This window comes from Octopus sinensis, linkage group LG5 (genome assembly GCF_006345805.1).
Source record: "Octopus sinensis linkage group LG5, ASM634580v1, whole genome shotgun sequence".
NCBI lineage: Eukaryota > Metazoa > Mollusca > Cephalopoda > Octopoda > Octopodidae > Octopus > Octopus sinensis.
The window spans coordinates 63886353-63913852 of NC_043001.1; the positions used below are offsets into that span (position 1 = coordinate 63886353).

Consider the following 27500-nt stretch of genomic DNA (forward strand, 5'->3'; position numbering starts at 1 on the left):
TATAAATAAATATAAATATAAACTAGATCTTACATGATGCTCTTATTAGCCAGGTATGTTACGGTAATATGTGGTTATAAATGAGATACTTACATATATATCCCAAGGCCTCTTCAGAGATTATAAAGTACAATTCAAATATGAATATTAGAGAAGGTACACATATACAAGAATAAGTACATATACATACACATACATATAAGTGTATATACACATGCACCTACATATATATATAAGTATATATATAATAATATACATACACATAAGGTTAAAGTTAGTCAAATCAAAATATTAGAATATACATACATACACACATCTACATGAAAGTGTACATATACAAAGTCCAGAATTCATTGTATTAAATTACAAAAGGTTTATTAATATTATTATTATTATTATTATTATTATTATTATTATTATTATTATTATTATTATTAATAATAATAATAATAATAATACCAGTAAAAGAATATGTGCATTCCGCCATTCACAATACATAGTAGATGGAAAATATCACATAGAATACAGCAACAGCATAATATAATAATATAATAATATAATAATATAATACAATACAATACATTATAGCTCAACAAACACATATATAAAGAAAAATATTCCTTTACATCATAGAAAAAAACCCAAAAGTGTGCATACGTAGACATACATACAAATCAAAGGTCGGACGGTGATTGATATTTATTAGCAGGTTTGCAAATAATTTAAGATTTAAAGCTCAATACGATTGGTTGGCACATTTGAATTTCAATTGTCTTAGTTACGGTTGGTTGATTAAGATACACTTACATACATACACATATATATGCGCGCATACACATGCACACATAGATAAACATAAGCACAGAAATACAAGCTTTCATACACGCAAACATGCGTACATACATAACTACATACGTATATATCCATATATACATATATGTAAACAAATACATATACCCATAAACAACCACGTACATATATATGTACATATATACATACACATACATACTGATAACTAAAATAATATTAAGAAACATTAAAATTAAGATAATACTAATTGTTGGTTATTCGTAATGTACAAAAAAGAGGGGCTTAAAAGGGTAGAAAACGTAAGGATTAATATTAAGCAAAGATTGGAAAATATTCAGATAAAGCTTACAAAAGGGATATAAACTCAGCAAACATATTTACAATAACTAGGGTACAGAAAAAATACGTTATTTGCGGAAGATACATAATTAAAAATTACACCGAATATACCGTCAAAAACCAAAACACTACGAAACCGTCCAGATATCAACACCTACAAGTATGAGCTTGCTCAAACCACAATTCTGTATAAACCATATCCTAGCAAACCACACATCCATATACAAAACAAATATAAGGCTATCAATTAATAAAAAACCGAAGTCATTCACCACCACAACCATGTACCCCCAATCGCGATACACTACCCATCAAAAGTTAAGTAATTTATGTCTTATCGGTGTATACATGCTTATTTTTATTTTTAGTATACACCGACAATAACATTTGTACAAAGACTCATAAATATGTACTTTTATACCCAAAAACCTACACATAAATATACATATAAGTAACAGATATACACCTATAAACCTAAATTTTATATATATATATATACAGGTATACATACATTCAAGTACCTAAATGTACCCTAAAAGAATAGACATACGTATATATCCTCCTACATACAAATATACTCCATAAGAAAATATGAATACATATCCATATGTACACGCACATACACAACATCAATAAATATATATAGGTATGGGAAAACTGCACCAATATATATATACACATATATATATATATATATACATATATACACCTGCATACACATATATACATATATACACACACATACGCAAATTCATCCATAAAAACATGAATACACATATAAGCGTACGCAGACATACATACAGATAGAATTACAGGTATACATACATGCCCATACCTTAAATTCTTTAAAAACCTAATCCAAGCAAATAATACATCTAAATACCATAACAAATGTAGGGTTATTTTTAAAAAAGAAACTAGAGTTATTCATTATTATATCTATATACCCCTAAAACATAATATGTGATTTAACAAATGTTACAAAGTTTATATATCCTGTCGGTGTATACATATTTATTTGTACTTATATACCTATATATCTACACATAAATATATATATAAGTAACAAATATACACTTATAAACATAAATTAATATGTATATAGCCAAGTACATAAAAAAGAATTTTTTTAATTACATATACACACACCTATACATAAATATAGGTATTTATACATTTAAGTACCTATAATATACCCTATTAGGATAGACATATCTAAATCCTCCTTCATACAAATACACTCCATGAATAGATATAAATACATATCGCTATGTGCACGCACATACACAATTTTAACAACACATACACTTAAACCATATATATACAGGTGTAGGGAACTACACCAATATATATCTGCAAGCATATATATACACATACATACACACACATATACATATATATATACATATACATATACACACATACCCACCAGTGAACATATATATATATAAACATACACATGAACATATGTAAGACATACCTACATGCACATTCGGAAGTACATATATACATGCATGCCCACAGCTTTGCATATACATACATTCATGAATACACAAACATAAATGAACATATATACATATACATATATATGTTAAAATAAATTATGAATTATAAATTATAAATTAATAAGTACCAGTAAATAAAAAATAAAAAATTACGAAAATAAGTACAAATAAGTACAAATATACATATATACATAAAGAACTTAATATTTAAGACTACCAATCAAATACATGGGAAGACCCACAAGGAAGATAGATATACATATACAATTACATATATCCCCGTAAGTACACACATGCATGTATAGACAAAAACATACACCAACATATAAACATATACATACATATACACATACATATATACATATACATACACACACATACATGTAAATATATATACACATACTTATCCAAATGTAAACACCCTGTACTTAATATAGACCCACACTAGGTACAGATCAATATATCAAAGTCCCAAACCAACAGCATATGATATGGTGTATATATATGTTCGATACCGATGGAAAATTCCATGTAGATAAAAAAAAACAAAGAAAAACATGTATATATCAAAATATACATACATATTTCAATATATTTTCAAACCAAAACAAAACCAATCAATACAGAACACTTATATATGGAAATATAAAAATATAAATTATAATGCTTATGAAAGTATTCCTATATAAAAATGTTAAAAAATTACAGATTAAAAACTAGGTGCTATTTAAATCTAGAGAAAGTATTCGCTAGTCTGTGAAGGCAAGATTTATTACGCTCATTAAGATTATTAATAATAGGTAAGCTAGCTTTGATAATAAAGAAAATTGATGCATAAAGAGCATTTTTTATTTCTATTATTATATACTGGTGCCGAAGTGAGTATTTTCCAATTAAAATTAAAATGTATATTCTTGCTCTTAAGTTCCCAAATATAAGTACTTAACCCCGCAGAATTCATCCTATTTTTATTCCTAAAAGTGTATCTATGATAGTTCAGTCGTTGTTTCATACTATTTTTAGTCGCACCAATATACACCCTACTATCATGTTGTGTATTCACAATGCATTGATAAACCACCTCTTTCCTCAAGCATTCATTATTGAACACACATTTGTCTTTAATTCTGCAATTGTAGCTGCTATCTGATTGAAGAAATTTAACCTTGCTACGATTCACTGCATCCTTATTATTGTTGATAATGTTAACATCATTCTCAATACTTAATCCTATATTCAACGGGAGTCTATGTTTAACATTATTAATAATATCCAAATCATTAGGACTACTACTATGAATAGCAATATCATCAACCAAATTATTATTAGTCGCTACAGAGGGTTACTCACGCTCGCACTATTAGGTTTATTAACTCTCAAGTTATAGTGAGGCACATTTCTGCTACCCAAGTTTATCTTTCTATCACTATAGAAGCGGTCTAATTTTCTATTATTAAAGGAGGAAATAAGGGTGGCTAAATTATGAGTAAGGCTGTATCCTATTCTAATAGTTTTGTTGTTAATTATTTTACAATATTTATTCTTACCCTTCTCAAAATGCTTGCACAATAAACTATGGATAATTCGAACTATATCTGTTTTAATTTGCATGGCATATGGGATTATCAGCCATAGTGCATCATTATCACTACGTGGGTTACCTATCAAATTCTTATTATTAACAAAAACTCTATTCCTCTTCCAACCCCTATACTTTCTATAATTAATATTACCAAGATTATGACTAAAATCATTGTTATAATTGGTATTGTTATTATGGTGTAAATAAGTTTTTTCCATTATCGTAGATATTATCATTATTATTATTTATATTCTTATTAATATTATTAATATTAATGTTATGTGCTAAGTTATTTAAATTAAGATCAACAGCTCCATTAATACCATTACTAGTATTATTGCCATACACAATTTTATATATCCTATTGTTCTTTACCCTAAAGTTGTTATTATCCACTCGAAGATCGTTTGTGTTTGTAGTAGTAGATCCACTTTGACTCGAAAGATTATTATTAGGTATATACTTAATTTTACCCGTATAACCTGCCTTATGTAATGCAGTGTTATATCTTTCACTATGCCTATTAAATATGTCCAAGTTTGAGGATAGATAAGAGATTCTCTGACTAATGCTACGCAATAGTGACCATTTAATGGCTAGAGTAGTTTATATATACTAAATTAGAATTGGGTTTAATATAAGGTTCGTGTATCCCATTAGTAAGGTTGCAATTAACATCTAAATAATTGACAGAGTAATTTTCATTTTCAATAATTATAGATAAACCAAAACTCTTTAAAAATTTATGCAGTCGTTTTTTCAGTAAATCTAGTCTTCTATTAGATGTATTCTTAACTAGAAACAAAGTGTCGTCTCTATATAGGCCGCCCTTTAATTCAGGGAATTCCCTATTTAAATTATCTAGTAAATACAGCCCTACTAAATCCGTCACTTACGCTGAATCCGGCGATCCCATGGTGATGTCAAATAAACTAGGTGTGTCTTTTCTAGCCCATAATTTGTTATCAAATTCTATTAAAGTTTTTCTAGCCGTTAAGATAACCTTAATTTCCCTCATACTTAAGTTAGTGTGTCTCCTGGCAAAAATTAAAGCCTTATTTAATATAATAGGGTTAATGGAGGAGTAATAGTTTTGTATATTAGATTGGTTCTCTAGCATTAAGGTTAGTAATAATAGTTACAATAAATTTATCCAACTGGGTATACAAAACTATTACTCCTCCATTAACCCTATTATATTAGGCAAAGATCCAGTTTTCGTTTGAAAACATCTACATCCAATTTGTGTAGGTTCCTCAGGCTTTTTGGGAGAATATTAAAAAGTTGTGGGCCCTTGAAACCTAGGCTGTTGCGGTAACTGCTCTTGAAGCGCGACGGCATTGCTGGGATCTTTGGCATTGTTCAGTGGTGACCCGTTCTGGCATTTGTGTAGCTTTCAATGCCAAAATTTGGCATAATCCCTTCCAAGATCTTCCAGATGTATATTACTGCATATCTCTCCCGCCTTCGCGCCAGGGAGTAGAATCGTAGTTGCTTCAGCCTTTCCTAGTAGCTGAGCTGTTGCAATGAGACGATAGTCTTTGTGAAGCTTCACTGAATTGCTTCAAGGTCCGCTGTTAATTTTACACTGTGGGATGACCATAGCTGGGAGCAGCAGTCCAGGTGGCTGAGGACAATGTCCTCCAGAAAACCAGCATGGTTTCCTTCTCTCTGGTTCTAAAGGTTCTCGGGATCTGTTCAGCCAGCCGTCTGCACTTTGTCACCATCTTGGAAAGAAGTATCATCACTCATGTCGATACCCAGGTCCCGCACTGATTTAGGCTCTGAGATTGTAATCTCCTGTAGGCCAGTGTACCCTGTAAGTTTTACGTTCAGTTTTGAGCACTGGTGGCGCAGGACTTGGAATTTTCCCGCATTAAACTGCATTTTATTGTCCTCAACCTATCTGTAAATTGTGTCCAACTCCTGCTGCAGGTGTGCAACATCGCTAGGGTTTTGTATTTTCTGCGAGACTTTCGTATCATCTGCGTAGCTAGCAAGGGTGGTTATCTGGGCAGCTGAGAGCATATGTGAGAGGGCCGCTATGAAAAGCAGTGGTCCCAAGACAGTGCCCTGCAGAACATCACTCACTATTTGTGTTTTCTTTGAGGTGGCTCCATTGGCCTCTACTGTAAACACTCTCCAAGTTCTCTAGCTATGCCGAGATCACGCAGTTTGAAGCATATCATACCATGATCCACTTTATCAAAAGCTTTTGTAAAGTCAAGGTATCCACATTTAAGTTGCTGAGTACTTGCCTCAACACCCAGTCATAGTGCTGTAGGAGCTAAGTCAGGCAGCTCCAACCTGGTCGAAAACCATCCTGGGTATCACACAGCAAGTCGTTTTCTTCAAGGAATGCGATTAGATTCCCTCTGACTATTCGTTCCATGACTTTACTGATGTGTGAAGTCAGAGAGGTAGGCCTATAATTTTTGGCATCTGCTCCGCTTCCTCCTCTATGGATTGGCATAGTATTCCCTTCTTCACTTTGCTTGGCAGCCTACCATTTGCAAGAAAACTCTAAAAGAGAATATGTAGTGGTTTCGCCAGGCCACGCTTGCACGATTCTAGGAGGATTGAAGGGAAACGATCAGGGTCAGCTGTTGAGTTTGTGTCCACCTCATCTATGGCTAGTACTATGTCTTCTTCACTAACGTCGATGTAATCCATCGTAACTGCCTCGCTGGTTATATGTGAGGCGGCAAAGAAGTCCACTGGTTCGTTCACATGTATGTGTTGCAATGGGATGATAAAGACACTTTTGAACAGGTTATTCAGTACCTTACTGATCCTGGTTGGGTTACCTGTGAGGGAGCCACCCTTTGGGGAAAGGGGGCTTATTTTGTAGCGAACTGAGGCTATTTCTTTGACAATGAAATAAGGCCTTTGGGTTTGACTTGATATATTTTTATAACCCAGGCTACTTTGCTTACTCTCTCCTTCACATAGGAGTGTTGCAGTCTTTTTTCAATCTCCATCAGTGTTGAATTTAGGCGGAACCTTCCTCTACTTTTGGGATGCTGATTGAAGTGATTTGCAACCTTCATCCGTCGTCATATAAGGATTTTCCTCTCCCTTGGAATCTTGTTCCTTTTTGCGTTGGCCTTGTGCTCTGGGACATATTTCTGGCTTATGGTTTGCATAACAGACATGAAATATACATTATTTACATTCGACAGATATTTATCCTCATTTCGTTTTTGTTGTTAACACAACGTTTCGGCTGATATACCCTCCAGCCTTCTTCAGGTGTCTTGGGGAAATTTCGAACCTAGGTTCTCATTGTTACGGTATTTTTTTATGTTATTATTATTATTGTTGTTGTTGTTGTTGTTATTGTTGTTGTTGTTGTCGTCGTTGTCGTCGTTGTTGTTGTCATTGTCGTTGTTGTCGTTGTAGTCGTTGTTGTCGTTGTTGTCGTTGTAGTCGTTGTAGTCGTTGTTGTCGTTGTTGTCGTTGTTGTCGTTGTTGTCGTTGTTATCGTTGTCGTTGTCGTTGTTGTTGTTGTTGTTGTTGTTCAGGTCACTGCTTGGAATCGAACTCGGAATCTTGGGGTTAGTAACCCGCGCTCTTAACCACTACGCCATATGTCCACGGGTATATGGCGTAGTGAAATATTCTAGTTTCATGCCAATGTCTGGTGTGGAGAGACATTTCGGCCAGTCCTCTCTGAGGATCCCTTTTTGGATCGATTTCCAGTCTGCTTTGTGGAAGTTCAGATTGGAGAGATTTTGGGTGCTTCCTTTAGGCTGTATGTTCTGGCTACTTTTGCCCAAATATAGACATCTCTATTGTATTGTGATCCGAAACTAATGTCGGCGTCACTTTCACATTATGAACGATGTCCATATTTGTTCGTGAAGCAGAGATCCAATATGTTATTCACCCTAATTGGTCTGAGCACAACTTGCTCCATGAATAGGGCATTGGTGACTTGAGCATGGACTCCACCTGCACTTGTCTGCAATGAGTCGTTCCTGAGAGCATGAGGCCTTCGGGCCATTTACCAATGGGTAAGTTGAAATCACTCATAAGAAACATGCTCACGTGATGTTCCAGTTTCATGAAGATTTCTTTCATTCTTGTGAGATAATCTTCAAACTTGCCTATGTGATTTGGAGCATTCGGTGGGCGATATGTATTGCATATGACTATAGTGTGCTGTCTTGTGTATCGTGGCACTCCGTCGGTTACGATGACGAGGGTTCCAGTTGATCCGATCAACGGAACAGCCAGCTCGTGAAATTAACGTGTAAGTGGCTGAACACTCCACAGACGCGTGTGCACTTAATGTAGTTCTCGGAGAGATTCAGCGTAACAGTGTAACAAGGGTGACCCTTTGAAATACAGGTACAATAGAAACAAGAAGAAAGAGTGAGAAAAAGTTGGTGAAAGAGCACAGCAGGGTTCACCACCACCCCCTGCGGGAACCTCGTGGAGCTTTAGATGTTTTCGCTCAATAAACACTCACAACGCCCGGTCTAGGAATCGAAACTGCGATCCTACGACCGCGAGTCCGCTGCCCTAACCACTGGGACATTGCGCTTCTACTGTCTTGTGTATATAACTAGAGTGTCACATACTGAATTTGGGTATGGCAGTAGGACCCGAGTTGGATGCCCTTACGGATGTACACAGCAACTCTGCCATAGCTCCTTTCCTTTCTGTCTGTTCGCAGTATGGTATATTTTGGTACTTCTGCATCCGCTATATCAAGTCACAGATGAGTTTCCACGAGTGCTATGCATAGGGCTTGACTGCATGCAGCAAGGCCTCTCAGGAAAAAGATTTTGTTTTTGTTGTTCTGATGCAACAGGCCTCCAATATCTAGTAAAAATATTGGTGTGACGACTATGCAGGCGTTAGGGGAGGCCATCCCGTGTCTGTTGATTGTGGTGGTCTTGCGCAGTTGTGGGCAAGGTTCCATGTTTGCGCTTGATATAGCCAGGTCAGTTGCTGCACAATCTTTTGCGCCATGCACAAAAAATACTCTAGCTTAGCACTGCCTTACGCATAACATCTGAAGAGAGCACTGCATTTGCATACTTTCTCTTTGGAGACAGTTGGTGCCTTTCCTCTGGGAAGTATTTCTCCTTAAGGCCCCTGCAATTTTTGGCGGTGTCTCGGGCAGTTTGTACCGTCTTCCTCATGCCAACATTTGCCTTGCCGGTAAAATTTACATGTTCTTGTCTTCACTCCAATTTTTTTCTTTCCTCTAGAGTTTCGGATTCCGATAGAGCTGCCATATTTGAGTTGTTTTTGCTTTTTGTTTGATGGTTTTGGGTTTTGGTTTTGGTTTTAGTTTTAGTTGTTTCATCTCTTCCTTTTCCTTCCTCTCCTCTTCCTTCTTTATGTTTGTGGTCGTGGTCTTTCCTTCCTTTACAGGTGGTAGCCTTTGCATTCCTCTGGTTTTCCATAGGGGTGAGGGCTCCATTCTTTTATAGAACCACTGGCTCAGAGGGACTTCTGGTTGCTGTTTCTTCATCCTCCCTAGTCTTATCAACCTGGTTGTTCACAGGGATGGGGGGTCCATTCTTTGGTGGAACCACTGGATCAGAAGGACTTCTGGTTCTAGCTTCATATTCCCTATCCCTATCAGCCTTGCCGCTGTTATTTTCCATAATGACATCAAGAGTGTCAATGTGTGGTCTTATAAGGGCATAGAATGGAATAAATTCATTTTTCTTCCATTTTATCTGTTCAATGGTTCTACAGAAACCATTATTTTTCAGTGCAGCAGTAATGTTGTTTGGAGGATCGCCGCTAGCAATCGTCCACGCTCGCAACAGAAGTATCAGTTCCTTACTATCCCACTTTGGTGCCATCTTCGTTTTCTAAGCCCAGAAGGGGTGGGAGAATAGAGAGGAAGTGAGAGACAGAGGGAAGTAGAGAGAAAGGTATAAAGGAAAGAGGAAGGGTGTATGGAGCGATAGGGAGACAGAGAGAAGGAGAGGAGGGGAAGAGAAAGAGGAGAGAGAAAGCGGCGGAGAGAGAGAGGAGAGAATGAAAAATATACGAGTGAAAGAGAGAGACAGAGTGAGGGAAAGGAGGGAAAACGAGAAGTATATGAGGGAGAGATAGAAAATGAGAAATATCTGAGAGAAAGATGGAAAACGAGAAATATATGAGGAAGAGAGAGGTGGAAAATGGAGGAAGGTATGAAAGGGGGAGAAACAGAGTGGGGGAGAGAGGAGAGAAAAAGGAAGATATGAAAGAGAGAGGGGAAGGGCAGGTAAAGAAGATATGAGATTATGGCCGCTGTGAGTGAGAAGTTACACGGAATACGATAGCGGGAAGAAAGAGAGAGACAGAGGGTGAGAAAGAGATGTGGAAAAGAGAAAGATTTGAAAGGGTAAGGGAGGGAGAGAGAGAAGGGAAAAGGAGGAAGATATGAAGGAGAGAATGGAAGAGCAGATAATGAAACGAAAAAGGCCGCTGAGTGAGAGAGAAATTACATGAAAAACGAAAGCGGGAGAAAAAAAAAGTTTCGAGACAAATTTGCTGCCTCAAAAACATTTCCAAACAGAGGATTGGAAACAAACTATACATCTTAAACTCAAATTTTCAGTAAACAAAATAAACAAGAGGAAACAAAACAAATGAAAAGGATACTTATTGCCGAGAGGTAAAAATTCCAATCGTTGTTCTTGTACGAATCAGTTTGTTTTTTTTTTTAAAGAAATCGTTTTCTTTCTACACACGACATGTTGACAGTACAATTGGCATGCGTCGCTGACTTTAATATAATGTATTAAGCTTCTTTTATGAATATATTATAGTACGACTTTGATACAATATATTAAGCTTCTTTTACGAATATATCGTACGAATCAGCTTTGTTTCAAAGAGAAAACGTTTTCTTTTTACACACAGCCACTTATTCACAGTGCAATTTTTTCACCTTGTGGTTTCTTCTACGATAACTCTGGCTTGCGTCGATGACTTTAATATAATATATTAAGCTTCTTTTACGAATATATCATAGTAGATCGTGAAGAAATAACAAGTACTAGGTTTTTTTTTAGTTAGTTTGGTAGGTTTTTTTGTTGATTTAAGGAATCCCTCTTGGTTATTTCAGCAGCATGAAAAAATACACGTCTTTCACAAACGAAACCGGAAGTGTATATATATATATATATATATATATATATATATATATATATATATAGATATATATATATATATATATATATATATATATATATATATAATGGGACAAGAATGCAAAACATTCAAAAAGACGATACGAAAAGGACGGGTCATTCGAAGCCTCTAATCTTCAGTCAAGAACCAGATCATCCTCGCAATTTCGGCTGATTAATCTTGAGATTGCTCCGATCTGACCAGCCCCAAGGAAAAACTAAGCTACAAGCATTAGATTTCTTGAAAGGATAGAAGGATAGAATGTACGAAACAAGGACAGAAAAACGGACGGACGATGTTATACGAAAAAAAACAAAAAGCAAAAAGTAATACGAATATAAATACAGAAAACAATAATAATAATAATAATAATAATAATAATAATAATAATAATAATAATAATAATAATAATAATAATAATAATAATGATGATGATAATAATAATAATAATAATAATAACAGGACAAAAACAACAGGTGTCTTTCGACTTTAGACAATTCAAATTAGCTGGCGTGTGAGAAAAATAATGCCTTACGGCAGACGAAGAAATCGATGTTGTTCTGGCGCTGGTCAGAAGCCGAAAGGCTGTAGTTGACTGGCGGTCACGTGAGAAGAGAAGAAAGAGAAAAAAGGGGCAAGGAATTAAAGAGAGGGAGAAGAGAGAGAAAAAGAGAGAAAGAAGGAATTAAGGAGAGGGAGAAGAAAGAGAGCGTGCCAAAAATTGGCGGGACAAAAGAAAGGCAGGGTCAGTGAAGTGAGAAAGGCAGAGAGATGTGAGAGGGTGGGGAAAGAGGAGACCACAGAATCAAAGAAGCGAGAAAAGAGAAAGACAGAGAAAGTGTGTGTAGTAATCGTACTGGAAATAAATGTTTCTTTCTCGAGCAATGTCAGGCTCATGAGGGCCGATTCCCTAGTTTCAATGGCGTATACATTACCCACCTGGATGAGACACCGGTCCGTTGCAGGATTACTCATTTTTACCAGCTGAGTGGACTCATCAACGTGAAATGAAGTGCTTTGCACAAGAACACAACGCGTCGCCTGGTCCGGGGATCGAAATCGCAATCTTATGATCATGAGTCCCACACCCTAACCACTAATCCACGCACCTCCATCCACCCACCCCCACATATTTATATTATCTATATATATATAATATTATATATATATATATATATCTATATATATATATATTATATATATATATATTATATATATATATAACGATTTACGTTATATTTATATATTTGGTCGATGACTATTTTCTCTTTTTCACCAGGCCGCTGGTTGCGATAAATTTCTATTGAATTTTTTTGCTACCCTAAATTGACTAATATATATATATATATATATATATATATATATATATATATAACAGGAAGCTTTACGAAATAAACAAAAGACGAAGGCAGGTGGAGTACAAACAAACAATTGTATTAGTATGGCGCTCAGGAATAGAAATAAAACAAGTCTTTTACGTTTCGAGCCTACGCTCTTCAACAGAAAGATACCCAGAAAAGAAACACGGAGAGAAACAAGGAGAGAAAAAATGCGTGCAGGAGCTAACGAATCAACATGGCAGTCTGATTTCGGCCAGAAGTCAGAGATCAGACGTTTGACGCAAGTGGGATAGTAGGAGAGATAACAAGGTCAAATGACCTAGCCCCAACATAAGGGTGCGTGTGTGTATGAGAGAGTATGTATGTGCGTATGAAAGGTCTGGACGTGTGTATGTATGTATGATGTGATGTGTAATGTATGGTGTAGTGTAGTGTCGTATGGTGTAGTGTAGTGTAGTGTAGTGTGGTGGGAGGTGGGGAAAGCCCATGTGGGGTGTGGGTTCGGCTGGGTGTTGGGGTAGAGTGGGGGTTGTGGGGAGAGTGAAAGGGGAGTGGGGGTTCGGCTGGGGTTGGGGTAGAGTGGGGGTTGTGGGGAGAGTGAAAGGAGAGAGAAGAGAGGGAGGAGTGGAGGAGGGAAGAGAGATGAGGGGGAGGAAAGAGAGGAGATTAGGGGGAGGGAGAGGGAGAGAGGAGATGAGGGGGAGAGAGGAGATGAGGGGAGAGGGGGAGGAGAGGAGAGATGAGATGAGGGGGTGAGGGGGGAAGAAGGAAGGAGAGGAGAGGAGAGAGGGAATGGAGGGGGAAGAAGGAAGGAGAGGAGGGGGAAGGGGGGAGAAGGAAGGAGAGGAGAGGGAAGGGTAGTAGGGAGAAGGAAAGAGAGGAGAAGAGGAGGGGTGGGAACGGAGGGGGTGGGAGGGGGAGAGAAGGGGAGTGAGGGAGCAGAGAGAAAGAGAGAAGGGGAAGAGGGAAGAAAAAAGAGGAAAGAAGAGGAGGGAAAGAGAGTGGGGTGAAAAGATGAAGGACTGAAGAGAAGTAGGAGTCGGGGGGAGGTTAGATGAGAAGGGGAAGAGTTGAGACCAGGGGGGAGGTTAGATGAGAAGGGTGGAGGGTTGAGACCAAATGGCGTAAAAGAGCTAAGAGAGAAGATTAATTCCTGTTCACGGCGCAAACGGGAATCCGGATGGCCTCTGTGCAAGGACAATCCAAACACAGACAGGTGTTGCAAGGAGTGATCGGTGGAGCGGAAATGGCGTGAGACCGGTGGAGCGGAAATGGCGTGAGACCGGTGTGTCGTTGGCAAGGCGGATGTCACGGAGGTGTTCCGCGAACCGGTCAGCCAAGCGGCGTCCCGTTTGTCCGATGTACAGGGAATGGCAGAGAGAGCAGGAGATGCAATAGATGATATTGCTGGAGGTGCAGGTGAAGGAGTTGATGATGCGATAGGGACGGTGATGGGTGCCAGTGAGGAGGGTGGTGTTGGAGAGGTAAGGGCAAATGCGGCAACGTGGTCGGGAGCAGGGGAACGAGCCAGGTTGGGAGGTAGGGTCATGGAAGGAGCTGTGGACCAAGAGGTCTCGTAGGTTATTGGCTAGTTTGAAGGAGGGGAGGGGTCGGTTAGGGAAGAGGTGTGAAGTGGACGGGTCGGACTGGAGATGCCGGAAAGCTCGAAGAACGGTGCGTTGGAGAGGTAGGGTCGTGGGGTGGTAAGTGAGGGGAAAAGGGAGGCGGGAGACTACAGGGCGGGTTCGGGGGAAGAGAGCAGATGCACGGTCTACGGAACGTGCTCTGGCAAGGGCAGTGTGGATAGTGGTGAGAGGGGTATCCACGTAGGATGAAGTGGCGAGCCATGAGTTGAGACTGAGTCTCAAAGTCATGGTCGTCACTACAGAGCCTACGTAGACGGAGGAATTGGGAATAGGGGATGGAAAGATTGGTGTGTTTGGGGTGGGAGGAAGAGAAGTTTAGGTATGAGTGTGAGTCTGTGTGTTTGTAGTGAATGGAGGTGGTAAGAGTGGAGTGATGAATGCTGACCGAAATGTCGAGGAAGGAGACAGAGGTGTTGGAGATAGTGGAGGTGAGGTGGAGGGCAGGATGGAAGGATTGAACGAAAGAGAGGAGGGAATCTAGATGTTCACGGGAGAGTGAGGTCGCACCGATAATGTCGTCAATGTAACGACCGTATAGTTCGGGAGTGGGACCAGTGAATATATATATATATATATATATATATATATGTATATATATATATATATATACATATATATATATATATATATATATATATATATATATATATATATATATATATATATATATATATATATATATAACAATTTAGGAGTGGCCTTAACAGGCCATTCGTCCACTAGAGAGAGCAGCCATTCTATTGAATTTTTTGCTACCCTAAATTGATTAATATATATATATATATATATATATATATATATATATAGCATTGTAAATGTATCAACTGTAATTCCTAGTAAATATTGGTGCCTTGTAGCACTACTCTATATTTGTGCGTGTGAGTGTTTATAAATATATATACTTATATATGTGTGTGCGTATGTACTGATTATAGCTAATATATATATATATATATATATCACCGTGACCGACCAGGCTATCAGATGTTGCTACACATCGCTGGTCACAATGCGCTTCGCATTTGTCAAATGACGCCACCCTGCTGGCTAAGCGAGCAGGCCAACAGAGGAAAGAGTAAGAGAAAGTTGTGGCGAAAGAGTACAGCAGGGATCAACACCACCCCCTGCCGGAGCCTCGTGGAGCTTTAGGTGTTTTCGCTCAATAAACACTCACAACGCCCGGTCTGGGAATCGAAACCGCGATCCTACGACCGCGAGTCCGCTGCCCTAACCACTGGGCCATTGCGCCTCAACATATATATATATATATATGAGAGAGAGAGAATGAGAGAGAGAGAGAGACGATCGTTTCGCGCGACTCCATTTAATTGAACAATGCAACCATTACATCAATTTCAATGGAGTTGCGTGAAACGTACTGCATTACCTCTGGATATCCTTGTTGCTTATTTTGATTCTAATCACCTTATTTTGAAATTGCATGGATAATACTGTACTAAATTCTGGTGCCTCAACTTAAGTACATATTCATCTGAATCTAAATTTTTGCTGAACTCATATATATATATATATATATTTGTATTTTAGGATGGTGGGTGCCAAATAAACACGCTCACTATATATTCGTTCTTCAATCGTCTATTACTGTTCTTATTCCAACTCATGTCCAATGTCCGAAAATTTCCATTCTGGAATAAGCAGAGCAAGAGCAGACACCAAGACAGATGTGTAATGAAAATTTTTCCGGACAATGAGCATGAGTTAGAAAAAGAACAGTAATAAACTAGTGACGAACGAATATATAGCGCGTGTTTATTTGGGGCAAAAAAACGACCGTCCCGAAATACAACAATAATGTGTTTCAACACACGGTTTCACATCAGGAATCTTGCAACACAAATTCATAAACGTATATATATATATATACATACAAACAGGAAAAAAGCAACAAGAATGGATTAGTTGTTCAGTACATTTGTTTCATACGAAGAACAGATTTATTTAAAGCTGCAAATATTGCAGCAAATACAAGTGTCCCGTATTCATCAGCCAAAACACATATGAGTTTTCCAAACATCCTAGGGAATGAGGCTACACTCATGAAGTATCGAAGAGAGTTCTATGAAAAGCAAAGTTAGGTTGTAAGCATACTTAAAATGTTTTCTAATGATGCACAGTTTTCTAATGATGCACGGTTTTTCTGGTACTGTTTTTCTGGTACTTAACTTCTCAACAAAAATGGAGAAAGTAAACATAGTTTTCCCCTAATGACATCCCCTTACACAGTAAGGATGAATATATCTGGCTACTAATCCATAGGATTAATGACTTCATTAGAAGAATTAGATGGAAAACTTACCATTTTGATGTCAAACGGAATAAGGACCCTCAAGCAAAGAATACTGATAAGAATTATAGGAGAACTTTTAGAAGCAGAAAGAGCCCGCCTCCGAACCCACTCCTGGAAAATTTCGAAAAAGATTTACTGAATCTTATAGAAGATATTACATTCAAGGAACACCCGTTAAGATACAATCCTCACCTTAAACATCTCAGAAACTTTGTTTATTCAACTCGGAATAAACAAGGAATCTTAGTGCCAGCGGATAAAACTGGTAATCTGTATAGAGTAGATTACACTCTTTATAGCAAACTAATTAAGAAGGAACTCAACTCCAAATATAAAATTACAACAAGGAATAATTTGAAAAAAATAAACCTGGAAATGAAGGATATTATGGAAAGGTACAATTTAACGGATAGAACGGAGCCGCTTAAACCGTGTGAACCTAGAATCAACCTTAAGAACCACAAAAGGAATTTCATGGAAAACCCTTCGGTAAGGCTTATTTGTCCAACTAAGTCAGACATTGGCCGGCTTAGCAAATCTATCCTGGATACTATTCTACCCCAAATAACCCCGACTCTTCCCTTAAGACTTTGGCTAAATACCGATGAAGTATTAGAATGGTTTAATTCTCTAACTAATACTAGTAGTCTCTCCTTTATTCAATTTGACTTAAATAATTATTACTCTAGTATTTCCCCCATTTTGCTAAATAAATCACTTATATTTGCCATGAATCGCTCCCTCATATCTAGAGAGGAAATCGATATAGTGCTATTAGCTAGAAAAACAATTATAGAATTTGAAGGAAAATTATGGACTAGAGCAGATACCCCTAATAATTTCGATATACCCATGGGTTCTAGTGATTCGGCTGAGGTAACTAATTTGGTAGACGCATATCTATTAATGTGCATAAAAAGGGAGATCCCGGAAATACAAGGTGGTCTATACAGGGATGATGCTCTGTTTGTTATTCCTAGTAATAATAAATCTAGCATTGAACGGATTAGAAAGAAAATTAATAGGTTCTTTAAAGATTTCAACCTTAGCATAACTTATGAACCTGGCACTAAAATAGTCAGTTTCCTAGATATTACATTACACCTTAACTCTAAGCTGCATTACCCATTTAGAAAGGAAGGTGAAATCACTAGATACGTAAATAAATTATCCAATCATCCCCCAAATATAATAAAATCTTTGGTTAGAAATATTTCCCTAAGAATCTCCAAATTGTCATCTAATAATGATATATTTAACTCTCACTCTGAGCATTATAATGCAGCGTTATCTAAGGCAGGATACAACCAAAAGATTACTTTTATTGATAAGGAGAGCTTACAAATTCCTAATAATGGAGGTAGCAGTAACTATGTAAACAAAAATATAGAACACGCCCGAAATAAAAGTAGAAATAGATTTACAGTGACAACAAATCCAGCGTGCAAGCCAAATCATAAGAATAAAAATAAAGACCAGAGCATAGATAACTCTGATAAAACTAATTTAGATAAATCAAAAAAGCATACAAATAATAGTAATATATATAATAGCTCTGGTGGGATCAGTAATAATTCAACTAACCCTAATTCTAATTTAAGAAAATATAATAAGGAAGATATAATCTGGCTGAATATTCCTTTCAACTGTGCGATTTTATCGGATATACACGGCAGATTCAAATTAACTTTAGAAAAAAAATTTCCAGCCTCTCATAAATATCATAGAATAATTTCTAAAAGAACGGTTAGGATTTCTTATTCAACCCTCCCAAATATGTCCACTATAATAGCTAAAATTAATAATAAAAGCATTAAGTTAGCCAGGAATAATAGGACTAATACCAACATGAATACCAATAATTGTAATAATATTATCAAAACTAAGAATAATAACAACAATAATAGTAATTATCAAAACAAGGGTAGCATCAATAACCATGGAATAATTAATAATAATATTAATATTAATAGGAATAATAATGATAATAATATGAGCAATACAAATAGAGAAAATATCGGGAATGAAGATAACATTGATATCTATAACAGCAATATACATTCGGATATAAATACAAGCAATAATAGTAGCAATACCAATAATGTTGATAATTATGATATGGCTATAGAGCTAAATGATAGTGTAAACGGATCGATTAATGGTAACACAGCTTTAGAGAACAACATTACCTATAATAACGATAATTATACTCATAATAATCTGAATAGCAGCAATATGAGATATCTATCCTTAAATAATTCTAAATCTGAAGATTATCCCCCTAGGTGTAATTGTAGGATTAAGTCAAAATGCCCGGCACCTGGTCTGTGTGGGGCCCATAACGTAATCTATAAATGCACTATAACTACTGAGAATAGCAAATTTCTTTATTTGGGTTGTACTATAAAATTTAAGCAACGAGTTAGCAATCATATCTCCTCATTTAAGTTACGTCATAAAGCTGGTTGCACCACACTTTCCAGTAAGATCTGGGAACTCAAAGATAATAATATTAAATATAACCATAAATGGGAAATAGTTAGAAATAACAGGGTAGGTTGCCAACTCTGCTTCATGGAGACATATGAAATTTTAAAGCATAGAAAAAATAAAAATTTATTAAATAACCGTATTGAATTAGGTCTGTCTTGTATTCACTCAAAAATCAAGACTTAAATATTTTAAATAAAAATCGTATAGAATAACCGTATAGAGTTAGGTCCATCTTGTATTCACTAAAAAAGCAAAACTCTAATATATTTTAAATATTTTAAATAGAAATCTGTGAGCTCTTCCACTGGTGTTCTTTCTTTTTAACTGTACCTGTTTAAAACATAAAAACAAATAGTATTCGTACGATGCCAAGTTTTAAGTGACTATATAGTAAATTTAATTAACCTAACTTAAATTAAATAAATTGCTAATACTTCCTAATTCTATTCTAAATTTAATAGGTAATACTACTCCCTTAATAATAATATAAGGAATCTTCACTATATTTTGAATAAGCAAAACTCTCACACCATTTACTATAGAAATTATCTGACCCCTAGGTTTTGACCTAAATTCTGTCTTACAATATATAAACATTAGTAAAAATAGAAACAATAATAAATAAATAACCTTCTGTTCTAGTGTTGCCCTTAAATTTCTTACTGTATCTTCCTCTACTGATAGCCTTTGACCCCTTTAATTCTTTCCTTTGATCTCTTTATATTCTTTATCCTGCCATTAACTCTGTAGGAGTGGCAGTTAATAGCTGTTTGCTGGTCAAAAATAATGTTCCCTTATAAATCTTAAATTCCTGCAACACTGACCCAGATTTTCTGTCACCACAGAAATAAACTAACCTTTGTAGGTAGTGTACTTACGCCGTCTTATTCCCCTACCCCCTTCCTTCCATAATGTCCTTATTTGGGCGGTTTCTGCTTCACTGGCTTCTTTTGCGATTCTTTTAGCCACTATAGCCAATCTCTTCTTCCAACAACTTAGTTTGTGAAATGAATAGATGTGTGATCAACATCTTTTCCTCATAAATCAGGAAATTACATCTGCATTATTATGGATACATTCATCTTCTCTGTGAATAAAATCTTTCCTCATATCTCCGGAAATTACACCTGCATTATTATGGATGGATTTACCTTTTAAAAACGTTTTATAAAACTGTGCATCATTAGAAAACATTTTAAGTCTGCTTACAACCTAACTTTGCTTTTCATAGAACTCTCTTCGATACTTCATCAGTGTAGCCTCACTCCCTAGGATGTTTGGAAAACTCATATGTGTTTTGGCTGATGAATATTTGCTGCAATATTTGCGGCTTTAAATAAATCTGTTCTTCGTATGAAACAATTGTACTGAACAACTAATCCATTCTTGTTGCTTTTTTCCTGTTTATAATCACCCCACATTGTTTTATGGTTAATACCATAAAGATTTCTGGTGCCTCTAAGTTAAGTACCGCATTCATTTGAATTCATTGGAATTCACTTGAATCTTAATTGTTTTACTGATATATATATACATATATATATATATATATATATATATAATATATTATATATATATATATATATATATATATATATATATATATATATATATATATATGTATGTATGTATGTATGTATGTATGTATGTATGTATGTATGTATTATGTATGTATGTATATCTATAACGGGAAGCTTTATCAAAATTAACAAAAGACGAAGGCAGGTGGAATACAAACAACAATTGCATTAGTATGGCGCTCAGGAATATAAATAAAACAAGTCTTTTACGTTTCGAGCCTACGCTCTTCAACAGAAAGATACACATATTTATATATATATATATTATATATATATATATATATATATATATATATATATATATATATATATATATATATTATATATATATATTAGAAAAAATGAGGTAATCAGATCGGATGGTTCATATTTATAGATATTTATTTATATATTACATTTTTTACATATATATCATATCATTCAGATCATATTATTCGGATTATTAGCGCTTTCTCCCAATCCAGTGGGGTTTTCAAATCAAATCAATTCCTTTGTGGGGATTTTGAACATTTTATAGTTTCGTAGTAGTGGGGAGGAATAAGACAGTATAAAAGGGTGAGGAGGAAGTGAGACAGAGAAAACATGTGTGTATGTGTATGTGTGTGTGTGTATGTGTGTGTGTGTATGTGTGTGTGTGTGTGTGTGCGTGTGTGTGTGTGTGTGTGTGTGTGTGTGTGTGGTGTGCGTTTGTATCTGAGAGGGAAGAAGAAGTATTATTTCCGTTGGCCTGCTGGACCTCCTGTGGTTTTCTAAGAATTTTGGCTCTCTGTCCAGTCTGGTGTCACTGAGTGTGTGTTGTGCGTAGGCTGGCCGGACAAATCTCATTTGGGGTCACACTTTCTATGATCGTTTTGTGGAGGTGTGTGTGTGTGTCTGTGTGTCTGTGTGTCCGTGTGTGTTTGTGTGTGTCTGTGTGTCTGTGTGTTTGGAGAAGGAGAGAGAGAAAAAAAGAGAAAAGGGAAAATAAAAATAATAATAAAAATAAATATAAAAATAAAAATAAAAATAATAAAAAAATATAAAAAATAAAAAATAACATATAAAAAAATAAATAAAAAATAAATAAAAATAAGGGAGGAAGTGGAGAAGAAGAAAAAAATATTTTTGTGTGTTGATATTTATACCAATACATATATATATACACACACAGACTTATACATAAAATATTTGAAAAAAAACCTTTTTATCGGTTCAAAATGAACAACCAAATTACACCATCTTGAAAATTGTATATCATAGGAAAGTTAAAATTAAAGTGACAATTAAAAGGTAAAGATGGAAGTAAATTATAAAGATAATAATATAATATAATGTATATAACAGGCAATACACATATCTATACACACACAGATATATATATATATATATTATATATATATATTATATACACATACAGACATATACTAAATGTTCTACTATATTAGATTGTAAATCGAAAGATGCGTCCTTCAATGTCACTATATATATATATATATACATGCTTACACATGAAATATTAGAGAAAAATCCACCTTCTATCGAATCAAAATGAACAATCAAGTTACACCATCTTGAAAATTGTATATCATAGGAAGGTTAAAATTAGAATGACAATTGGCAAGTAAAGATCAAGTAAATTGCAAAAACAATATAATGTATATAACAGGTAACACACACACACACACACACCTATATACATATATATACACACATATATTAAATGTTCCAGTGTATCATATTGTAAATCGAAAAATTTGTCCTTCAATGTATGTTGAGTAAAGTTTCAGCCATTTAATTTGGGGGAGAACTTAGCTATGAAATGTTTTTCCATATTCCTCCTGAAGGAGGTGTCGTTCTTCGGACACTTGTAGAAGGGAAATATCTTAAATTTTCCTTCTCCACATGTAGCTAGGTGTGTTCTTAGTGGTATTTTGCGTAGTTCTTCCTGCCGAATATGTTGTCGGTGGATCCTGGCTCGCTGGCACAAAGAATTACCAGTTTCACCTACGTAATTCTCCTTGCACGTGGGGCAGGTTATGCAGTATATGACGTTCTGCGTCTTGCAGTTCATATCTGCATTTACTTTTAATATGTCACCATTTTTAAATCTTATCTCTCTGTTGTTCTCTATGTATTTGTAGGTGGGGTTGCTGCAGGTCCCACATCTACCATCTCCGCACTCTTTTGCAAAGAATTCCGTTTTAGTTTCTGAAGAGAATTTCGCTCTTGTTAGGTGTTTTTTTAGGTTTTTGTCCTGTCGTCTACTGTTTTTTATGCTATATTTGTTTAATATGTTTTTCATTTTGGGGCTTTGTAAGGCTATTGGTAGGTTTGAATGTATGGTTTGGAAGATGTTGGTAACTCCAGGGTTGTGTGTGTTTATAAAAGGGATAGTGTTTTCTTTGTTTTTTGTTTTGGGTGTCCTGAGTTGTGTGATGTCTAGTTTTAATGCTCTTGTGATTCCATTTTCTATTAGTTTAAGGGGGTATTTTTGCTGTAGGAGGAAGCTTTTGAGTTCATCTAGTCTTATTAATCATATTTGTGAATCAGTTACTATGCTACATATTCGTCGTGCCATACTATATGGGATGTTTCTTTTTGTGTGGGATGGGTGGCAGGAGTGGAAATTTAAGTATTGATGTGTGTCAGTTTTTTTGTAGTGGATGTCTGTTGTGACGATGGAGTTGTGAATTTTGATGTTGATGTCTGATACCAGATGTTGTGGCTGGTATCAGATGTTGTGGCTGGTATCTATTGTGAAATTGTTGATGTTGATACCAGATGTTGTGGCTGGTATCTATTGTGAAATTGATAGATGGGTGCAGCGTATTGAGGATGTTGTGGAATGTTTGTAGGTCCTCTTCTGATCTGTTCCAAAAGATGAAACAGTCATCGAGGTAGCGTTTCCACTTTTTCTTGATGTCTTCTCTGAAGTCGTGTTCGAAGACTTTCCCTATTTCGTCATATAGTTTTTTCTCCAGGAAGCCCATCACCAGGTTGGCATATGAAGGTGCGAATTTTGTACCCATAGCCGTGCCTTTTATCTGTCGGTATGTCTTGTTGTTGAATGAGAATGTGTTTTCTTCTAGTATTAGTTGGGTGGCTTGGGTGATAAAGTTTGTCTTGAAGCGTTCGTCTATAAGTTCTCTGTATTTTTTCTATTGATTGTTTTATAGCTTCTAGACCTAGGGTGTGTGGTATGTTTGTGTATAGATTTGTGACATCAAAGCTTGCAAGTATGGTGTTTTTCGGGACTGTATTTGGAATGTGTGTGAGGAAGTCTATGTCATCCCTTATGTAGCTTGGAATCTGTGGGCATAAAGGTTTGAGGAGTATATCTATGAAGTGGCTTAGTTGTTGTGTTGGTGCCTGGGGTCCTGCCACTATTGGTCTCATTGTGAGGTCTGCAGGCCTTTGTACTCTTATATAGTGGTTCCTCTGTTCCTTTATGGCTCTCTGTATTTCCGAGCTTTTATGAATTTTAGGTAATCCATAAAAGTTGCTTTCTTTGGTTTGTGAGTTGCATAGATAGTCTTCCTCCTTATCTGTAATGGAGTCCTGATATTCATTGACTAAAGTTCTAATTTTTCTTATCGTTGTTTTCTCCGGTGGTGTTGGTTCCTCTTTGTAATATGTCTGGTTGTTCAGTAACTCAAGTATCTTTTCTTTGTAGTAATCTGTGTCCATAATTACTATTGCTCCACCTTTGTCAGCTTCTTTTATAACGATTGATTTGTCATTTTTCAGTTTTTGTAGGGCTTGTTTTTCTTCTCTGCGGAGATTGTTTGCATTTGTGTGTGTGGAGAGGGAATTTGGATATTGTTTCTATGTATGTGTCAAGGTGTTTGTCACTTCCCTTGTAAGGGGTGAAGTGGGATTTTTTTCTTGTGATTGAGTTATCTTCTGTTTCTTTATTTTCAAAGAATTCCATAAGGCGGAGGTAGCGGCTGAAGTTGTCTATATCAGTTTTTAGTTCTATGAGGTTTGGAGTGGGTGTAGGTGTAAATTTGAGGCCTTTTAGTAGTAGGTTCATTTCATATTCGTCAAGTTCTCTTTTAGATAAGTTTATTATTTTGGGGTCTATGTGTTTTGGGAGTTCATCCGGAATTTTTGGTGTATTGGGTCTGGAGTGTGGTTGAAGTATCCTCTCCCTAAAAAATGGGTTGTGTTGTTACGTCTCCAAATTCCATTTTCAGTTCTTAGGTTTTCTTGTAGTTGGGGTGGTCTGTGTGGTCTGTATGTGTTGTTTTGTCTTTGGTAATTGTTTTCTTCCCATCTTCTGTGTTTGTTGAGCCAATATTTATTACTGGGGTTCAGGTTTCTTTGTGGGTAGGTGGATGGTTCATGTATTGTGTTTGTATTGTATTGATAGTGGGAGTTGTTTTTTATCCATCTTGTAAATTTGTGGGGTTGCATGGGGTTGGTGTTTGTGTGGTTTCGATTTCCTCGATGTTTGTTGTAGGTTATGTGTTGATTTCTATCCATTTGTATATTGTTCCATGTGTGTGTCCCTTTAGGATGCCAGTGTTGTTGTGTTGGTGGTTGTTCATATTCTATTTTTCTCTCCAAATGTTATAGGTTGTTGGTTGTATGTATTGTGCTCGTCTTGCTGTTGGTGTGTTTGTTTTTGTGGGGGGTTTGGGGTTGATGGTTGTCTTTCATATTTTGTGTATCTGTTAATTGGGGGGTTTGGCAGTGTAAGGAGCGGGATTTTGGTTTGTGTTTGGTAGGGCTTATTTGGATGTCTGGGAGTCCAATATGTTTGTGGTGTTGGTTTGTTGTATCTATTCATTTGTTTTGGTAGTTTTTTTGTCTTCATAATTGATTTTTCCCCATAGTTCTTTACGTAGTTTAAAAACCACTCATGTTGTTTGGTCCACATAATTCTGGATCTTTCCTCCTCTCGTTCGGTATCCTCTTTCCATAATTGTTGTAGTTTTTCTTTGTTTTGGTTATTGTTCCTTTCTGTTATCTCGGCCATTATGACGGTATCGATTGTTTTAATCTTATCTTCCTGGTGTGTGCTTCGTGTTTGTAGTAGGGAAATTTCCGTTTCTAGTCGGCAGAGGGCTAGGTTTGCACGTATTGTTGTTTCTTCTAGTGTTTCACCCCTTATTTCTTTGATAAGAAATTTTCTAGGGAGTATTGGGTTCTTCAAGTCCCGCCAGTTTTGATATATGTTGGCTATGTTCTTACAGCGTATGTTTTTCCAATAAGCATATTTGCGTTGGTTTAGAAGTTTGTTCCAGTATTGGGGTTTTAAAGGTTTTTCTTGGTTTGTGTCAGTTTTTGTTTCTTCGTCATTTGTTGTCTTTGTGATTGGGGTGGTCCCGCCAGAAGGTTTGTGTTGTCAGTTGTGTTTGCTTGATTGTTTTTAGAGAGAATATTTTGTGTTTGGATTGTATTTATTGTTAAAGCAATGTTTGCAAAGAGCGTATCAATTTTTGAGAGAAGTGAATTTAACTTACTACAGGTTTCTGTGAGTAGATCTTCCATGCTTCTGGTACTTCCCTGTTGAAGATGTGCTTCTGTCTTGTTTATTTCGGCATTGCATATTTGGCAGATTTGTGTTAGGTCTTCTGCGTGTTTGGTATAAGCCTGTTTGGGGTCTGGTTCTGTTCCATTCCTTTCAATATTTTCTGTATTTTTGGTATCTTCTGTTTGTGGATCTGATATTAGTCCATCCATTCTGATGTCATGTACATCCAAATATATGTATTGGAAGGTTTGGAGATGATGTACAGGTATTATATATTAGAAAAAATGAGGTAATCAGATCGGATGGTTCATATTTATAGATATTTATTTATATATTACATTTTTTGCATATATATCATATCATTCAGATCATATCATTCGGATTATTAGCGCTTTCTCCCAATCCAGTGGGGTTTTCAAATCAAATCAATTCCTTTGTGGGGAATTTGAACATTTTATAGTTTCGTAGTAGAATAAGACGTAGTGGGGAGGAATAAGACAGTATAAAAGGGTGAGGAGTGAGTGAGGAGGAAGACAGAGAAAACATGTGTGTATGTATGTGGATGTGTGTGTGTGTATTGTGTGTGTATGTGTGTGTGTGTGTGCGTGTGTGTGTGGTGTGTGTGTGTGTGCGTTTGTATCTGAGAGGGAAGAAGAAGTATTATTTCCGTTGGCCTGCTGGACCTCCTGTGGTTTTCTAAGAATTTTGGCTCTGTCCAGTCTGGTGTCACTGAGTGTGTGTTGTGCGTAGGCTGGCCGGACAAATGTCATTTGGGGTCACACTTTCTATGATCGTTTTGTGGAGGTGTGTGTGTGTGTGTGTCTCTGTGTGTCCGTGTGTGTTTGTGTGCGTGTGTGTGTGTGTGTCTCTGTGTGTTTGGAGAAGGAGAGAGAGAAAAAAGAGAAAAGGGAAAATAAAAATAATAATAAAAATAAATATAAAAATAAAAATTAAAAAATAATAAAAAAATATAAAAAATAAAAAATAAAATATAAAATATAAAAAATAAATAAAAAATAAATAAAAATAAGGGAGATTCATCAACTTTTAGACATTATATCATGTTTATTTATTTTTTAAAAAGACAATTATAACAATATAGATACATATGTAACATATGCTTTACATATAAAATATACATACATATATATATACATATATATATACATACATACATACATACATACATACATACATACATACATACATACATACATACATACATACATATGTTTACTATCGTAAAATTTAAGGGTAATAACTTAAAATAATTTATTACCAGTGGGTAGC

General features: G+C 35.9%; 1 protein-coding gene across 1 annotated transcript; it reads left to right on the top strand.

The window, feature by feature from the left end:
- Positions 1–18671: 18671 nt before the first annotated feature.
- Positions 18672–19979, top strand: LOC115212162 (myelin gene regulatory factor-like A). The gene is made up of 2 exons (XM_029781001.1): positions 18672–19232; positions 19923–19979. The coding sequence occupies exons 1-2, from the start codon at positions 18672–18674 to the stop codon at positions 19977–19979; spliced, it is 618 nt and encodes a 205-aa protein (XP_029636861.1).
- The last annotated feature ends 7521 nt before the right edge of the window (positions 19980–27500 follow it).

Excerpts from the sequence above, each read along its gene's own strand:
- LOC115212162 (XM_029781001.1), top strand. The coding sequence starts at position 18,672 with ATGAGCAATACAAATAGAGAAAATATCGGGAATGAAGATAACATTGAT. Across the intron at positions 19,233-19,922 it reads AAATAGTTAGAAATAACAGG|GAGTGGCAGTTAATAGCTGT; the intron begins GTAGGTTGCCAA and ends TTAACTCTGTAG.